General features: G+C 34.0%; 1 protein-coding gene across 1 annotated transcript; it reads left to right on the forward strand.

Annotated features, from left to right (window-relative positions):
- Nucleotides 1–14,700: 14,700 nt before the first annotated feature.
- Nucleotides 14,701–17,959, forward strand: LOC131037777 (probable leucine-rich repeat receptor-like protein kinase At5g63930). The gene is made up of 3 exons (XM_057969966.2): nt 14,701–17,024; nt 17,222–17,697; nt 17,811–17,959. Exons 1-3 carry the CDS (start codon nt 14,701–14,703, stop codon nt 17,957–17,959), a joined length of 2,949 nt encoding a protein of 982 aa, XP_057825949.2.
- The last annotated feature ends 2,426 nt before the right edge of the window (nt 17,960–20,385 follow it).

The following is a 20,385-nucleotide window of genomic DNA, read 5'->3' on the forward strand; positions in this document are numbered from 1 at the left end:
TACGGTATGCACTTTCATCTAGATACATTGTATTGATATGTAGATTTAAAATAAACAATAAATCTTTTAATGTAATGATGTGTATGATATGTTTTTTCAATTTTGTAGGGTGCTTCATGTAGCACCGAGGTGGGTAGTTCTTCATGTGACCCGTCGACCACTGAAGCTTAGCCTCATATACCACTAGTATGTTTTTCATCCATTAATTTGAAGTGTTTATATGCTTACTAATCTATGTACAACTCTGATTCATGTTCTTATTTTTTGCAATTGAAGGCTTCTAGATTGTTTGATGGTGCATCACATGGGTCAGTGCAAGAAGATGAGTCCACTTTTTGGCCAAAAAGTGGAAGTGTTTTCCCTGATTTTCAGATTTTGTCTCATTTGAGCTTAAATTTTGAAACACTTAGAGATTGAATCTTGGAAAAAGTCAGTAATATAAAAGATAGCTCTCTGAGTGTAGTTTCCAAATATATAATTTATTTTAATACCCACATAATAAAAAATAACTTTTTAAATGGAGTTCTGAAAACTATGTTTTAAAAATGCCTGTTTCAGAACCATACCATGCATGTGTACGACCCACACTTTTTGACACAATTAAAATTATTTTCTCAAACCGTTTTGGGAAATGGTTTGTAACACACTGAAGATTGATGAGCATATTTTTTTGTATTTTTTTTTCTAATATTTTTTTTTTAATTAATTTTTTAATTGCCGTAATTATCTTTTTAAAAATTTGACGTGTACGACCCACATAATTTGATGTAAACTTAACATTTTTTTATTTTTATTTTTTTTAAATACAAAAGAATTTTGTGTAGATTGATGACATAATTTTTTTTCCAAAATTCTTTAAAATAAAAAAGTTATTAAATTAACAAAATTAGTTAATATTTCAAATTTATGGACCTGATTTAGTATAAATTAAATGAAAAATAGTTAAAATAATCAATTTTTAAATAAATTTACATATTTAGAATCTAGACAGTATAATCTGAAATGGGTTTTAATTTCGTATAAAAATTCTCTAATTAGAGGCGTGTAAACTATTTTTGAAGTTCATATTTGTGCTTTCATTCATGGAGATTTGAATTTGCAGATCCATGTCTCAGGTGTGGCCATCCCAGGCCTATCCCGGGCCTAATCCCGAGCCAAGTGGCGGGTTGTGGAATCAACTTCCACAAAACGGGCCCCCGTTTTCAAACAAGGGCGGATTGTGGAAAAAAAGGAAAAATGCCATTTAGAAACGGGGGCCCGCTTTTAAACAAAACGGGGGCCCGTTTCTAAAAAACGGGCCCCCGTTTTGTTTAAAAGCGGGCCCCCGTTTTATAGAAAAATGGAGGCCCATTTTTAAACAAAACGGGCCCCCGTAACCTTTCGGCTCAGGAGCCCGAAGCACAAACGGGCCCCCATTTTTTGAAAACGGGCCCCCGTTTATAAGAGCGCATTTTCCAATGTGCGGACTTCCACGAATTTGTGACTCATTACCTTGCACTTGCCCACATGTACGCCTTCACCCATTAGTTACTTTGGTTGCACATGATACACCATATGTATGCTTTTATGTGATAAAATTTTAGTCTATATATATATATATACTTTATAATTTATGTATATATACAAGTTTGATTCATGCTTTATATATGTTGTTCAGCTCGATACCACTACCAGTATTGGTATAGCTATGTGATTGAGCCAGATGCAACCATCGACATTGTCATTTGCGGTGATGATTAGAAAAATAATTTCTAATTTATTTATACTGTGTACTTGCCTTTTATAGGGATTATCAAAATTGATGTACAATGTTTTTTTACAGGATTTCACTACAACCACATTTCTTGTTCATGATAGTGGACCTCCACATACCAGTGAGGGCATTGTAGAGCACGGTCGTATGGTAATTTATTTTAAATTTTCATAATTTTATTACTTTATAAGTGAATTAGGCAAGTAACTTATTCTCATGTTAAATCTTATTCTCATGTAAAATCTTTTAATAATGTACAAGAGCGTGGAGACACTGATACTGCACACACACATAGGATGGTGCATCTCAGGACCACGTGCAGTAGGATGATTCATCTCAGCCACCTTAACATGGAGTGAAGAGGACTGCATATGAGATTCACGAGAGTTCTTAGATTATATATTTTAGATCATGTCATGTTATTGTATTATGGACTTTTTATGATGACACTTGTTATGTTATCTTGGGACTTGTTATTATCTTATTTGGACTTTTTTTAATGTTATTTCCTTGTTATTATTTTTCTAGGACTTGTTGTTATGTCATCAGGAATTGTTATGTGATTATATATAGGACTTTTTATTATGTCATTTCCTTTCTATTAGGATATCAGATCTTGTTATGTGATTTGGCGCCCTCTAGTGATTATATATGTGATGTTGTTATGTGATTTGGTGCCTTCTAGTGATTATATATGCTCTATTTATGACTTTATATTTTAACATTATGATTGATCATCTTATAGTGCAACAGTTTATAATTCAATAAAATAATTATCCCAATTTACAATAACATCCTATTCTTAAAATAATAATAAAATCAAGAACTTACATTTAATCTATGAAGAGATTGTAATAAAATAAATATATCATAAAAAATTAGAATGATTGTAACACAATTACAATGTGTACAAAATAGCATTAAATTATTATCAAACCAAAATTGTATCTAAACTAGACAAATACAATGTAACACAATAAAAAATTAGAATGATTGTAACACAATTACAATGTGCACAAAATAACATTAAGAAGAAGATAACTAATACAATGTTGTTTATGAAACCAAAATTGTATCAAATGTAGACAAATACAAATTTAAAGGGACAAAGAAAAAAAATTATCATAAGTAAATATAAAAGAGTTCACACAATTAACACAAACTTACATGCATATAAATTTGATTCAACCTAATGTACCATTTACATCCTCTCTCTTCTGCAATGCATCTATGATTGCCTCATGCTCTTCTACTAAAAGTGTCCACAATACCTTATTAGCAGGTCTACCTTTGTATCTTTCTAATTTTATGTTTGTTGCCACCACCAAATGAGAATAGTGTATAATCTTCTTTTCTGATTGGTAGCCTTCATAAACTGGTAAGTCATTCCTTCTTGTTAAGTATTTGCGTAGCCATGTGCCAGCTACCATAGCAGACCCAACTAGATACTGAAAAACCATCATCATCTACTTGATCACATATCAACTTTTTCTTAGGTTCTACACACCTAGCTAGCCAATACTCAACATGCTCATCATTATCCTCAGGTGCAACAACAACATACACATGTACTAGAAAGCAAATTTATGTACATGTAGAAATAAAACTTGTTAGAATTTATAATTAAACTACAATCATAAATTATATGACAATACATAAATACAATCAGACCACTTTTTCTGCAATTTATGATGAAATTTAGATAAACTAGTTGCATCCCCCCATATTTCCCTAGAAATAGCATGTGTATGCAAACAACGAGCTTTCAAATCCACAACAGAATCAAGTAAATCAATACATGGAACAGGAGCCCATACCTGTGAAGACCCACCTCCTAAATTAGAGCCGGTTTGATTTTCACTTGCCTTATTGTCTTTTCCTGATGTCGAAGATTCCCTTACCTTATCCCCCTTTTGATGTGATGAAGATAACTCAAGCGGGTTACTATTAGACTGTTTGTCCATCATCTTTTCACCAGCGTTCAACCAAGAAACCCTAATTGCCTCATTTATAGATGAAAACTTCAAAACTTTTCGCATAGGATGGTTTTCCTCCCAACTACATAGATCATCTACCCGGAAGCCCCTTTAAATGATTTGGGATAAACTTTTGTTGTGGGCCCTAACCAAAATGCCTACGATCGAAAAATCGTTGATGCCCTTCACCAGATTTGTCCATACTCCGCCAATTTCCATTGCTTGGACCTCTAAAAAAACCCTGAAAATACTTGGAGACCGGTCTGAAATTTCTTAAGTCTGCCCTCAACCAATTCTGCACCACCATATCTACCCATTTGCCCTTCGTGAAGACCAGCTGTGGGACATGCGGTGGATCATCCTAGCCCACATCATCCCACTCGCTGATAACCCTAGTTTCATCCATACCGAGCAAGAAATTGCAGTCTTATCTCTATTTTTACTAGGGTAGCAGACCAAAAAGTTATGCAATGGTGGAAAAACCTTCAGAGGTCCATAGTGACTGAAGCAGCTGATCGTGATTCACAGGAAATAAATTGTTTATTTTTTTAATACATTTTTTAATATTATCTCTAGAGAGACAATAGTTGAGATCTTAAGATATATTGTCTCTCAAAAGACGATATGATTTTAATTGAAACTATTGTCTCTCTAGAGACAATATATCTTTAAAAGCCAACAAATATAAAATTGTCTCTACAAAGACAAAAATATTTCTGTTTTATATTGTCTTCATAGAAACAATTTTTTAAGACGATAATATGAGACACTCGGTTAAAGCCTATATTTAAGACAATACACAACTTTTTTTTTTGTCTCAAGTTAAGACAATTTGTTCAAATATTGTCTTAAATATTATTCTTCCTTAGATTTATCATCATTGGGGTGGTTCTCTATGGCCTCAACAAATTTTAGCACCAATATAGAGTTGTAACATCCATAGCCAGTTCACTATCAGAAGTATAACAGTTAGGGAGGGGGAAATAGTAAGGCTATTGCTGGGGAACTTACACGATACTTTGCCTTTGCCGCTAACAAACTTAGGGTGAATGCTTAGAGGGTTATTCCTTCTTTGCTAAATATGCATTAGATGTCTCTTGAAAAACCAAGACAAATCAATCTAACCAATTGATAAAAATACATGATTTGAAAATTTGTAGGTGTCCCATGATACAAAGTGGTCATTATCTCTAAAATAAGAGAAATCATTTTCTAAAAACTGAATGAGACTGGAATCCATAATCAATATAACTAAAGTAAATTCTTTAATGTCCACGGCCTGGTGAACTATGATGGGGATTATAATCTTCTACTTCTTCGGTGTTTCTCCTTTCAATCTGTTTAATCATCAATACGACCGATGAATCCCATTTAAAACTGCATTAATAAGGCTTTCCAGATGCACATTGATAATATAAATTATTTTCTTTATTTAATAAATTAATTATAAAAAATAATACATTTACAGTGACGGATACCAGCAGGCCAATAATATGTCTCTGTTTAAAAGATATTTTATACCTCGGTGTTGTACTCCGCTCTTACGCCCATTTTCCTTTCATCTCTATTATGAGCGTCTGCCAATCGTCAAAATGGTATCAATAATAACCTTTAAATGCTTGTGAAATTACAAATTGGAAACGAAAGAGAAAATTACCAAGGAGACGACCAACATTAGTAAAACAATGATGGCCGACTGTCTGCCCATGATCTCAGTCCGAAAGAAATACAGGAGATATGAGAATTGTTATTTGTTATTATTTGTTATTTGAATGGAGAAGAGTATATATAAAGTTCATCATCGTGACTTTCAACTATTTCGAAGATTTCAAACTCGGATTTATTTTTTCCCGTGTTTTTACTGCAGGGGACTCCGTGTTTGTATTATAGATGTCAAGCACGCGCTTTGATTTTTACAAGCCATTGAGTTTACTTTTATTTCATTGACTAGGTATAATGTTCAAAGTAACCCAAAAAACGAACCTAATGTTTCTGTTCTATGCTCACGAGAGTGGTAGTTGAAATTTTCATTATTTTTCAATATCTTGAAATGGATGATGGTGTGAACTTAAAAGGAAAGTAGGTTGTTTAAAATCACTTCAACTGTGAAGTAGATCATCTTGATTATAACATTTATCTCTCTGCGTAGAAAGTTCAACACCATGACTTTCAGCTATTTAAAAGATTTCAAACTTTGAAATTCTTTGTCGTGTTTTAATGCCAAACTATATCATTTTCTTGCATTTATTTGTAAATAAAAATACGTCACTCTAAAAGTTCAAATTTCAGACTAACTTCAGAGGAGAATTATTTGTAAAAAAAAGAAAATTGAAAACAAACTTAGAAATATTCACTATTTCACGGTGAAATTCGGAGTAATTATATACAATTGGAAAACGTCATAACGAAACTTACAGTCAGTAATCATCTCTACTCACGAGTCAATAAACAAGTCATGGTCAATAAGTGAGTCAGTGATCGATTATATCTAATCTATAACTAAATCAGTAATGGTGTGGCTTTTGCAACATTATTAGCTCTATCTGGGATACATACAAAACCTACCTAAAGAATAGCACCCCTTCATCCCAAATGACATATCCAACTCTCGAAATGTCATGGTTGCCTTTTGCTGCTCCATCAAAGTTGAGCTTACATTGAGATTTGTCTGGTGGTTCCTACTTGATGTCTTTCCTATTCCTATTCTTGATTGAATTCATGAGAAGACTACCTTTGAAGGAAAAAACTTATTCTTGGCCAATCCTTAAGAACACAATCATCCCAGGAGGTGTAAGAGGATTTCATGCTTTTGTTCTTAATTCTATACGCCTTTATTTTATTCTTAATTGTATATGCCTTTACCGCTTTCCTCTATCTTATCAAGGACATGTTCTAACTAATCTTTCTCCTTTCTAATGATTTGACCAAAGCTATAGTTGAAATGGTTCAAATGATTTGACCAAACCTATGTGTACAACTAAAATAGATTAATGTTATTTTATGATTTACTCTCTTTTCCATATCTTGATAGTATGACATAGTATGTTCATATGTTAAATGAATGTATATATATCAAGTTGCATCAAATTTCATCCTAAATGTCATTTCCATATTGCTAGGCTTTCCTTGTAGGGTTGGGCATTCTTAGACTAGGATCATTTTGGGGAAGTGTAAGCTCCTTGGTTTGGTGTAAAAGCACTTGAACTATGGTCTCATCTCTTAGTTTTTAGATGATCACTAAGTTAGTGTAGGCCAGAGATTCTAGTGATTTGTATTCTTATTGTACTATTATGACAAGATGGGCATGAGAGCCTAGGTAACATACATTTGCACAATATGTTATTATACTCTATATTCTTAATTTAACATTACTTCATGTAATGATGTAATATGTACTCAAATATTGATGTTGTTTCATTATATTTTGTTTTTAATGTGTAATTGAGTTATTTAGTTGATTTTTTGACATAATTTCAAGGTCTATCCCTTACATTTGGTATCAAAGCTATAGGTTCAACACTAGGGCCTTGAGTTCACTTGCTGATGATTGATTGTAGAACTCTTCAATCAAATACTAATTAGCACATGTGTGTGTAAGTACTTATAGAAATTCATGTCCGTGATATATTATAAGCTATATGGAATGAGTGTTGCATATAAATGTGAAAGAGATTAAATAATTCATGTCTATGATATATTAGTGTTATTGTACTTTCAATGAGTGCATTATACAACTTTCTCTATAAGAATACATAGTGCATATATAGAGTTGTCATAATAGATGATTTGCATCAATAACTTATATCCTCAGATTTATTTTTTCATTATATTCATGTGAGAACCTATGTGGCTGATTGTCCTATTGCATTATGAAGAAGTCCATTCAACCCCTTCTGCATAATGTGTATCCTACAATCATCATCCATATTTTTCGCATCAACCATACTCTACATAGTGGGTGTAATTGAGTTCATAATGTAAATCTTGTATCATGATGGTATTGTGTTCATATAGCCTATTGCCTCTATTGTGTTATCTTAGTTAAGTATGTGAATACCACTGTACCATAGCCCGTGATAGTGATTCATGATGTAAGATTATGTAAGTCCCTTGTGTCGATAGTTTTGCCATGGTTGAATAGTTTAGTCATCCCCTATATAAATTAATTTTTAAAGTACCCTTGTATTAGAATTATAGTGTACATTTCTTGGCTTTGTTTTTTGCAACTCTGATAAAGGTGCTCATGTGTATCATATCTTAATGATTGTAACTTTCTTATGGATGTGGTGCTTTAAGTGAGCCCAATCCTTTCATTAAATCATTTCATGTGGATGTAGTAGAATTACCCCTTCATATCTCTTTTCACATAATAGAGTGACTGCATTGCATCAAAATTGTAAATTTCTACAAGTTGAGTGAGTGCATAGTTTCATGTATTGTTACTTAAATTGCTGCATTGTTACATGTATTGTAGACAAGCCATTTTTGTGGATTTCTTGGTTATGTTCTCTAACACCCCCTAGTTATTGTATTCTTAGGTGTCATGTAGTAGATTATTCCTTTAAATGTGGCTAATATGAGGCACTCTATTATGTGAAAGTATTTTAATATTGGTGAATTATTTTGGTTAAATTCATGAAAATTTTCCTAGTGTTGTAAGGACTACCATTGCAGTTTGAATTTTCTTATGACTTGTTTAGTCACCAAACTCTTCTATCTGTCTAATTTTTGACCCTTGGTCACACTTGATTTATTGTTGAAATCACATGCATTTTATGAGTTAGTGTTGAGATTGATAATTCTTCCCCTAGGCATTTTCTTTTAGAATCTCATGGTGGCTATTCCAAATGTTTGACATCACTAGCTATAAGACCCTAATCTTATTAACAACTCTTGTACAACTTCTTGATAACTAAAATACATCATTGTATCTAGTCCTATATCCACATAATCACTCTATTTTATTGATTTACATGAGTCTTATGGAGGTGATCATGATTTTTTGTTTGTGTTGGATGGGGAGAAGGTATGTTAAATCTCTTTCATCTAGTCCTTGGTTCTGCTCTAGTTATTCTCCTTCCCCCAAAACTAAAGCAATTGCTATCGTTGGTGGAACAATGTGAGCTATAGGGATTGCACTTAAATTAGTAGTAATTTTCCTATTTCAACTTCTTTAGACAAAATTGAGGCCTTCTTAAATTGTTGACTTGCTTTTCTTACAATATCCTTAAGATACTTAAATTATCTCCTTCTATTTTTCTTTTGTTATTTATCTCTTACACCCTCTAGAAATGGATGAAGAAGGTCCTTCTATATCTTCAACATCTTCACATATATGCATGTCCCATACTTCCACTATGTGCAAATACACATGTTTAGGTCTTCTTGGATACACTATTGAGCCTTCCATCAATATAATTGATTATGAGGTCTATCTTATGTTAGATGTACCACACGACACAATAGAGGAAATCGAATTTTACAAAGAGTCATTTGATGATAGAGATGAGGAGGATGTTAGATCTTATCAACATGAAGTAGTGGTAAGTCTTATAATAATTCCATGTTGTATTTTATCTTAAACTAATATTTATAAGAGATACTAGTACTAATGTATATTTATGTGGTCCATTTAACAGTTGAGGATTAGGGATGATATGACATAAGTTCAACATGACACCGTTTTGACCATTTCATTTGGCCTGCAGAGTTATATGGTATAGTTTTCTTCACATAGACATTTACAATTTATTAATTATATATGCATATCATTTAATATTAATTCATATGTTGATCTTATTTTACTCTTATAGGATACTCCAAGTCAAGTGTGGATGAGGTGCAACATTTTGAACCTTTGACATAACAACACCTAATTGAGGAAAGGTTATTGAATGCAATGTTAATTGAATTAATAGTTTAAAGAACTTATATAACTTATTGTAACATGATTTAGATGTTAACTTTCTAAATGTATTAAATGATTATACATGTACATAAACTGATAGTCCAACACCTTTTTCATTTATATGTAGAAACCTGTTGTCTTTACATTGATCATGACTACCCTAGAAAAATTTGAGGAACCATCACAAGAGGTATGTAGATAATTTTATATTCTTGATATTATGATTATATGAACACATACATTTGTAGTCTTATATTCGTATCACTTTTTGTATCGAAAACTATTATATTTGGTTTATTTAATATTTTAGATACATATGATTGGATATAAGTATCTATATATGTTAAGTAATGTTTCTTTGTCAACAATTATATATTAATTTGTCATAGTCTTTTACACAATTTGGCAATGTTATGGAGCCTCTACCATTGGCATATGCTTAGACTCCTTATCAACGTATAGGAGCATCATATGTACAATGCCTTCTTAGGAAAAGACCAAGAGGTGAGGTAATCAAGAATTCAATTTTAGAGGAATTATAGTTGAATATATATTAATTTTGATTTGAATTTAAAATTTCTAATTTAGAGTATATAATTAATCTAATTTGTGATTTTAATTTTTATTGTGCATCCATCTTCAAAGCCATGAAATACTTCAAAGGAGCTTGATTTTTATGGTGCACCACAACTTTATGATTTGGTAGAGACATAAACTATCACTTGTGGACATTTAGGGATCAATACATAGTTATTTGATATGTATATTGTATATAGATCTCAAAATGACATATGCCACAATTTTTAAAACTTTTATTAAGGTTACATAAATGCCATTTTTGTATATGTCCATACACAATTATGCTACAATTTGATATATAAAATTTGACATTTGATCTAATTTTTCCTTGTGTGCATGTATTCTTACATTTATACTTAAAATTTGAATGTATAATTACTTTATAATGATTAAGTTATGAACAATAGCATATTACAGATTAATGATGTCACATTTTAATAGAGCTTATAGATTACAATTGGTAAACCATCCATATTATAAGTGTTAAATTTGGCTGTCTTAGACAGCTTTACCAAATTTGATGATCATTTTTTTAATGTTATCAATCATAACATGTATTTTGAGTAATGAAAAATATAACTTCCTTAAAAAGGGTTGTTTCATGGAGTTTAGGACTATGATAATCAACATAAAAATACATTTTCATGTTTGGACAATCATAGCAACTCACAAGATTATCGAATGTCATAAATTAATATTAAAAAAAATAAAGATATTGGTTAAATAAGGTATTTCAAACTAACATCTAGGTATGCTATCATTATGACCTCCAAAGTAAGAAAATAATGACAGTCCTAGGGTTCCCATGGGAGAATGATTGTTTGAGAAAAGGTTGGCAAATGATAAAATTGTAAAAAAATTTATTAGACTTGATAAATCGACAACAAAAATTGCTAAGATGGACAATTTAACACCAGATAAGGCCTATATTCATTTCCTAGGTCAGTCAATCAATTAAGATTACATAATTCTAAGGTAGTCTCTAAAGAGCCCTAAGGTCAAAAAATTGCCAAAATAGGACAAATTAGTTCTCTTAGCTTGTGACACATAGAAATGATTTGCGTAGACCTACAAGTGGATAAAATATACCTCCAAACCAACCTCTCTTGATTTTTCTATTTGATTATGGCAACATCAAATGCATTCTTGCAAAAACTATTAGTGGAAAACAATGCCAAATTGGCACAATTGATAATATTTTATTTCATTCATCCTGAAAAAAATAAAAATCTTTTAGTTTCTTTTCTTGTTTTTAGTTTGTAGCTGTCTCAACACTTTCTTCCACATTGAACTACATCCTTCTCTTCATACCTTGTAGATCTGGATTTGCACTTAGCACGAGGTCATTTGCATCATATCAAGAAATATTGTGATTTGCATTTGTCATTGCTAAGTTATTGCTCCCTAAAGTTTAGTCATTTTCTCTATCTGAGCATTCTGGTCTTGTGACATTCCGCTTGTGGACCATCATTTTGTGTGGATCTATAAAAACCATCATTCAAGGTATTTAGGGTCCTAGGGAAACCTTTCCCATGGTCTGCACCATTTTTTCATCTTCGACAATGTATCAGATGTCTCATATTTTGGGACCGACCTACATGTTTCATCATTCCTTCGGCTTTGTGACCCTTAAGTTTGATGTGGATCTTTGCCAAAGATAGAGGAGCATATATAATAGCATTTGTAATAAATCCATAGGAAGTTAAGAAGTTAGGTAAACTATAAGAAGTTGAATTTTTAATTTTCCAATCCACAAGATTGTGATTAATATAATGAAGGCATATGACGTAATGAATGTTGCAATTGAAGAAGATAATAACCTTCTTGTTCAACATTTTCTTATGTTGTTTCCATTGTGTTGAAGTCTATGTTACATAGATGGATAGTCCTCTCTAGACCCTCCGTCTGTGACTACACCACTACAATTTTGATTTTTTGGAGTTTCCTTTTTCAAATTGGAAAGGAAGAATAATATCCTCTTATTATTCATTCAACATAGAAAGCTTAGTCATTTGACATTTATCACTAATTTAAATATCATCACATATTTGGACAATCACAACCAAAACAATTCTTTCCTATTTACTCAATGATCTAAAATGAACCATATTATGGACTTTTTATCTTATGTGGAGACTATTGTTGTTTCTCTTTACCCAGCTACACTTAGACCATTTCTCCAACATTAAACTTATGCAAAACCGTGGCTGTGCATTTACAATGATTGTAACTTGCATACAATTTAGTATTAATATTCATGATCCTACCATGTCACACCTTTGGTACTTAGTGACCCCACTTGTGTATTTTATCATGTATCCTTCCCTTCCCATATATCTTTATCTCTTTATCTACATCTATCTGTCTACATCTTCCTCTCTTGCTCTATCTTAATCTCTACCTCTATCTCTAGACATGTCCACCTCTCTCTCTCCATCCATCTTGCTCCCTCTCTCTCCCTATTGCAAACCTAACATGAGCCTATTGATAATGGATGCATAGCTGATTCAAGCTATCACTTCTCTATTAAGACCTTTGTTGCATAAACAATATAATTTGCTAGATGGCCTATCAATGGCCACATCTACTACACAAATATATGCAAAATAGTAAACCAAAGATTTCCTTGATTGACTTCCACAACTCTTCAATATATCCATATCACACCAAGATGTAACTGCTAGTATAAATACATATTATTCATATTATTACTATTATCATTTGATAGAAATTGAGATAGATACTCCCCGCAGTAACCTTGTTTCTATCTTGATCCTTAGTTATAATTTTATTATCTTGGATGCTAACAATGTGACAGTTATCTTCTAAATGAAAGAATGCATGATCGCATTTGAAACGGACATCACCTCTGAAACTTCAAATTTCAAATGAACTTCAGTCAAAATGATTTATCAAATAGAAAATTGAACTATTTGATTTGACGCGACGAAAAATATTTCCTACGAGTTCTTCCTACGGGGCAGCCCTTTAAACACCTTTAAACGAAAATGACAGGAGGAGAGAATTGGTTATTGAGTCCGTTTCTGACTTGGGATGTGTCGAACGAAACTTAGTGACCTTTGGTACTTAGTGACCTTTGGTATTAATATTCATGATCCTACCATGTCACACCTTTGGTACTTAGTGACCCCACTTGTGAATTCCCCTTGTGTATTTTATTATGTATCCCTCCCTTCCCATATATCTTTATCTCTTTATCTACATCTATCTGTCTACATCTTCCTCTCTTGCTCTATCTTAATCTCTACCTCTATCTCTAGACATGTCCACCTCTCTCTCTCCATCCATCTTGCTCCCTCTCTCTCCCTATTGCAAACCTAACATGAGCCTGTTGATAATGGATGCATAGCTGATTCGAGCTATCACTTCTCTATTAAGACCTTTGTTGCATAAACAATATAATTTGCTAGATGGCCTATCAATGGCCACATCTACTACACAAATATATGCAAAATAGTAAACCAAAGATTTCCTTGATTGACTTCCACAACTTCCCGTCATGGCGAACGAAGATTCAATTTCACGTGGGACAAATGGTAGACACCCGAAACGTGATCGCAGGACACGTTAAAGATATCTTTGCAGCTTTAATTTCATGTTCGCATTAAATGAAAACGCACCCGGACTTACCATTTGACCGTATTTTTAAAATAAATAAAAATTAAAATATAATTAACTTTTTTAGGAAGACCGGCAAAGTTGCATGTCGTCACGAAAATGACTAGTCAAACCAGGTCGGCAACTTTCCATTCGACCCACGTGAAAATGAATCCGGACTAGTTAACGTGTTGTAACAACCCTTCCCTTTGGAGTTCGTCATTATTTGAAGATTCATTTGGTCCACTGTATTTTTGCATTGTCTGTTACCAGAATTTATATCATATTTATTTATTAATTAAAAATCTGAATATAAAAGATATTTTTATTTTCAATTATTAATATAATAAATAAAATTCTACATTTTTTCGGTGAAAAATTAAATGAAATAATTTAACCCAATTCAATTGTACTACCCTCAAAAGTTCAACCACTTCAACAAATCTTAGCTACAAGATTTCCACAATCCATTCAAATCTTCTATGTAGCTCCTAGATTAGATTGTGTGAGCAATTTGTAACCATGAATCTTTGGAATCACAATCAGAATGCAAGAGAACTTAAGATAATTAAATAAAATTATATATTATTTTTATTATTGAACAAATTATATATCATATATTATATCACTGATAATATAAGATAATTAATTTATAATTATGTTAATATATGTTATAATAGAAATCGGTCCCTCCATATGTTAAATATCTTAAGCCCCTTGTACAATCCAGTTCCAAGTCATCTAGATTCCAGATAGACAAGTTCTTCATGAACTTTTCCTAAGCACATTCTCACAGAGCCAAATCACAATATTTCATGTAGAATCATTGTTTTGCAGCTACTGAGTTGATTACTTTCCTGTTCAAAATGTTGATGAAGCTTTCAGCCACCAGTTCTCCCAGTCGGAGAGTTATTATGTTTGTGCCTTCTGCCACTTTTTGTGTGTTTTTCTATGGAGTGGCTTTGCTGATTAGTAGCCGATGTGGGCTTTCACAAGAAGCCGGCATACTCTTACAAATAAAAGAATCTCTGGAGGGTGGCGGAGGTACAGATTTTCTAGCAGACTGGTCCAACTCCTCGGCTTCATCTGATTTCTGTAAATGGCAAGGCGTCAAGTGCATCTCAACATCAACATCCAGTAACGTTATATCACTCGCTCTGCCCAGCCGGAACCTATCCGGTCATCTTTCTTCTATGATTGGGAAGCTCAGCCGGTTGGAGGAGCTCGACCTTTCCGGCAACAGACTACATGGACACGTTCCTCCTGAATTGGGGAACTGCACACGCCTTCAGACGCTCCGTCTCTCAAATAACTTTTTCAGTGGTGTTATCCCGTTGACTCTAGTCAACTGCAGCCTACTTACTTTCCTTGATCTGAGTTCAGATAATATATCTGGTTTTATTATTCCACAGCTGGGGGAGTTGTCAAATTTGTCCGAGCTTCTTTTATATGCTAACAATCTCTCTGGAGCAGTGCCTGCATCTCTTGGTAAGCTTGCAAGTCTTCAGGTTTTAAGAGTAGGCTTAAACAGCTTTACTAGTTTCTTACCACCTGAAATTGGCAACTGCACAAAGCTTACGTCTATAGGCTTTGCCTCCTGCAATCTGAAAGGCACAATCCCATGGGAAATTGGTAAATTACAAAGGCTGGAAATGCTAAATCTCTATGATAACCAACTGACTGGTTTTATCCCTTCAAGCATTGGGAATTGCAGGGCTCTGCAAAAGTTTGTTATTTATAAAAACAACATACAAGGTCCCATTCCAAGGGAGTTTGGTCTTCTCCGGCGCCTCCAATTTCTATGGGTGTACAAGAATCTTCTTTCAGGCGATCTTCCTGCTGAATTGGGCAACATGTCAATGCTTCAAGAGATAGACGCATCTTCCAACGATCTCGTTGGAAGATTGCCAGAGGAAGTCGGTGGGTTGAAAAGTTTGAGTTTTCTAAGCCTTGCCTATAATAATCTTTCTGGCACGGTTCCTGCATCCTTGGGAAATCTTACAAGCTTAAAAATATTAGATTTGGGAGAAAATCGATTCAGCGGCACATTGCCGGATGGAATTGGTTTCCTACCAAATCTTACAGAGCTGTACATCAGCAGAAACATATTGGAAGGTCAGTTGCCTGCAGCCCTGGGAACTTTCAGCGATCTGGAGATCTTGGATGCGTATTCCAATCGTCTAAGCGGAGAATATCCTCCTGGACTATGTAGGTCTAAGCATTTAAAAACTCTCAATGTTTATGGCAATTTTCTCGTAGGAAATATTACCTTGCTTTTGAACGATTGTGTTCCACTGATAAGAGTTAGGCTGCAAAATAACCAGTTCACGGGTCACATTCCTTCAGATATCTCGAAACTGTCAGCTCTGTATTACCTGGAGCTGTCCTTCAACAGCATTCATGGAGAAATACCTGCCGAGCTGGGTCAACTTGAGAACCTCACTTATCTTATTCTTTCAGGGGACAACTTAACTGGAGCTATTCCTCCTCAAATTGGGGATCTCACAAACCTGGGTAGGCTCAATTTGAGTAACAACAAGCTTAGCGGAAATATTCCTTCCCAAGTCAGAACTCTCATGAATTTAGAAGATTTGGATCTTAGTCGGAACTCACTTGACGGTTCTATTCCTCAAAACCTAGGCAACATTTTTTCCGACCTGTTCATCTTAAAGTTAAGCTCCAACAATTTGAGTGGAAATATCCCGGCATCTCTGGGAGATTGCTCGAGTTTGATAGAGTTAGACCTGTCTCGAAACCAACTTGAGGGACCGATTCCAAGGGAAATAGGAAAGCTAGTGAATCTGCAAACTGCGCTGGATCTCAGTTGGAACAGGCTATCTGGTTCTCTTCCACCGGAGATTGGAAATCTGGTGGTGCTTGAATCATTGGACGTCTCCTACAACCAACTATCTGGTCAGATTCCTCCTGCTTTCTCAGGCTTGAAACTTCTTTCCAAATTCAATTTTTCATTCAATCGATTCACGGGGCGAATTCCTGCTCTGAAAGCTTTCGCTGGGGGCGCCACAAGCTCCTTTGATGGTAACGATGCTCTGTGCGGCCCACCCACTCCCAATTCCTGCTTGGAAACCAGAAATAGTATTAGTAATAACAAGAGCGAGGGGACAGGCAGCATGGTTGGAATTGTTATTGCCGGGGTCGCTGCTATTACGCTTGTCATAATAGGACGTGTGTATTAACGGAGCAGGAGCCAGGTAGCTGCACAAGGTGAAGAACTAAAGAAAGAGGAGGATATGCTTAGTGGATCATTCCCCGAAGCTGAGGTAGATATTGGCGGAGCTTATAAACACAGGATTTCATATCAAGAAATTTTGACCGCGACGGAGGAATTCAGTGATAATATCTAATCGGCTCTGGCAGCTTTGGCAGAGTGTACAAGGTTCTTCTGAGAGAAGCTGAGAAAAGCTTGGCAATTGCTGCAAAGGTCTTGAGATTGCAAGAGGAAGGGAAAAGTAGTTTGATACGCGAGATAGAAGCTCTCAAGTTCGTCCGCCACAGAAACATTGTAGGTTTTCTTGGGTTCGTGTATGGGAGCAGCATCAACATGGACGTTCTGCTCTTCGAATACATGGCAAAGGGTTCCTTAGGGGAAGCATTAAAATCACAAAACTTGGGGTGGAAGATTCGATTGAACATAGCTTTGGGAGTGGCCCAGGCTCTGAAATATTTACATCACGACTGCACACCTCAAATTGTACACCGCGACCTGAAATCGGCAAATATTTTGCTGGACGATGAGTACGTAGCACATGTGGCAGACTTCGGCCTTGCAAAATTGATCTATTCAGATGGCCAAAGCACTAGCTCCTCCGTTTATGTTGGCAGTCATGGCTATATGGCTCCAGGTCCATACATTTTTTTTACATGGATTTATCTCTATGGTTTGTGGGGTTTTCTTCTTTTTATAAATTCGTGGGTCTTTAATGTTAATAAAAATTTGTGGGTTATTTTGTTGTAGAATGCGGTTATGGAGTTAGGTCTTCCCCGAAGCAAGATGTGTTCAGCTTTGGAGTTGTACTGTTGGAGCTTGTTACTGGCAAAGCAGCCGTCGTGGATGCGGAAGGAGGAGAGGAGAAAGCAGAGGTTTGGCTGAATGGGTTGCTATGATTAAAAAGAATAAGGGCAACGTTGTCCTGGATTTAATAGATCCAGAGCTGCTAAATGATTACGAAAAATGGGGAGAAGAAATTGAGAAAGTGATAGAGATTTCCCTCCTCTGCACTCGATCGTCTCCAAGAGAGAGGCCATCCATGCGAACAGTAGTGAACTCGCTTTCTTCTCCTTCCCCAATGCTACTGGAATATGCCTCTGTCTAAATAGTTAAAAAAATATATTAAAAAAATATTAAATGAAAAGGGTGATCCCACAATAGTACATCCCATTTTTGCATCAAAGTGGAACATTGAAATCAACACTTTTTAGACCAAAATTTCGCTTTGAAATAAATACTAAATATTTTTTAAATTGATTTGATTATGTAAAAATGTTAAGACATTTAGAAAAAGAAAGTAAAACTATTAAAAATATATATTTAAAATATTCTAAACTTTCTTAAATAATCATTTTAAAGTAAGCTTGTTTAACTCATTTATAAAGATAAGTACATTTATTTAAGGTGGTGAAATATATATATCTAACTCTTATTGTTAATTAATTTAAATTTTATAATACTATTTTTCTAATTAATATATATGCCATGCCATGTCATGAGGTCTAGAGGACATAACAACCAAGAACATGAAAATACAATTTTTTTTTATAATTTAATATAACATATACAAATGGTAAAGATACATTTAACAAGATACATAATGATTCAACTATCAAATGTCCTCAAGACCCCATAACGATGATACACAAGGTTATACATCATCTGAAATAATTACAAGGAACTACTAAACAAATTAAAATATAAACATTACATGGATACAATATTCTCATTACATTGCTTGAGAATTTACATAAAAATTCATACACATAATGATGGATCATCAATACATAAATCTCCAAAAGTCCCATGCAGAGATGAATACATGAATCTGATACAATAATTGTAGTCTTCAAATCTTCTTTGAGCCAACATGAACATCAAGATGAAAGAGCCAAACTCAATGGGCGTGAAAAGCACTCCACCCAACCATGTGGCACCAAAACCGTCCACCCCCTGTGCTAGGAGGTACTAGACAGATCCACTAAGCGAAAGAAAGACATACACGGGTACCAACATGGCTCACAGGAAAATCAACATTATAATACCATCAAGGAATCAATTAAACTAACCATGTAGAGGCTCACAAGAGAACACCACAAATACAAATGAATAGCAACAAAACATCAGAGGCTCAAACACAATCACAAAGGGCAACAAGCATGAGATAACCAACCACTTCCATAAAATCAACAACACACATAAGGATAAAGATGTGGGTTACCACTAGGTTGCAAGGGAAGAGTGTCATCACTAGGACGTCATGGGTTACCTTGGTAGATCTTCACTAGGTCCCGACCCCCATCCTGGGTTACCCTAGTAACCTCTACCAACCCTCGACCCCCATACATTCACTAGTGGACTACACCAACCTATCGAGGAGACAAGATTGGTGGAAGCCATTCCAAGCCCTTCTCTAGGGTATGTGCAGGATCATGGTGTGCCAAAATAGGCCCTTAAGTGGAAATGAAGTTTTAGATAATCAGAGTTATGCAACTTGACATGAAAATTTGAATAAGTTGTGAACATTATTTTTAAAATATGTAAAACGAGAATATATAGAAAATTGAATGTAGTTTCTAAGCCAATAGTTGTTTTTTGGAAAAAATAAATCCTATTTGATGAAAATTTCAAATTTCAATGCAGTGGTACTAAAATTTTAGGAAAAAAAAAGAAGTAGATGTATGTCTGACCACCCTAATCACAATCAAATCATAATATTTTTTTTATAATATTTATAATATAAGTATTAGACTCATGTTCGGATGTGACACATATTTTAAAATTTTTTTTTATAAAGTAAATAATTATTTATGAATTTTTCACTACAACTTTTCAGAAATTTAGAAACTCCTACGTCTGACCACCTTAACTTGGTCAAAACCTTATGAATTTTTTTTAAAAAAAATTTCCCTATAGTAGACGAAGCATAGGATGTGACACATGTTTCGGATTCAAAAAATGTTATACTGTTTGAAAGTTATGAGTGCTTTTCAATCAGTATATCAATCAGGACTATTGTTAGAATTCAATTAGAAAATAAATAATTATTATTTATTAAAGTCGAAATAAGACAAGCCTTGTATTGTTGGAAAGTTGGGAACGTCCTTAAAAAACACTTTTCGTTTTATCAATTTTAGCTACAAAAAAAGTCGTCAGCCACCAATGTAAAGTTTGGAAAATCAAGGAATACTAAAAAACACATTTTTTCAGTTGACTTTCCAGGCTTGTCACTTCCAAGCCAAATACCAAAGCATTCCCGAGCTAAAATTTGAAATTTGAAAATTTGACTACAAAAATCGGATATCCGATTTTAATATATAAA

The sequence above is a fragment of the Cryptomeria japonica genome, chromosome 4 (assembly GCF_030272615.1).
Source record: "Cryptomeria japonica chromosome 4, Sugi_1.0, whole genome shotgun sequence".
NCBI classification, from domain to species: Eukaryota; Viridiplantae; Streptophyta; class Pinopsida; order Cupressales; family Cupressaceae; genus Cryptomeria; species Cryptomeria japonica.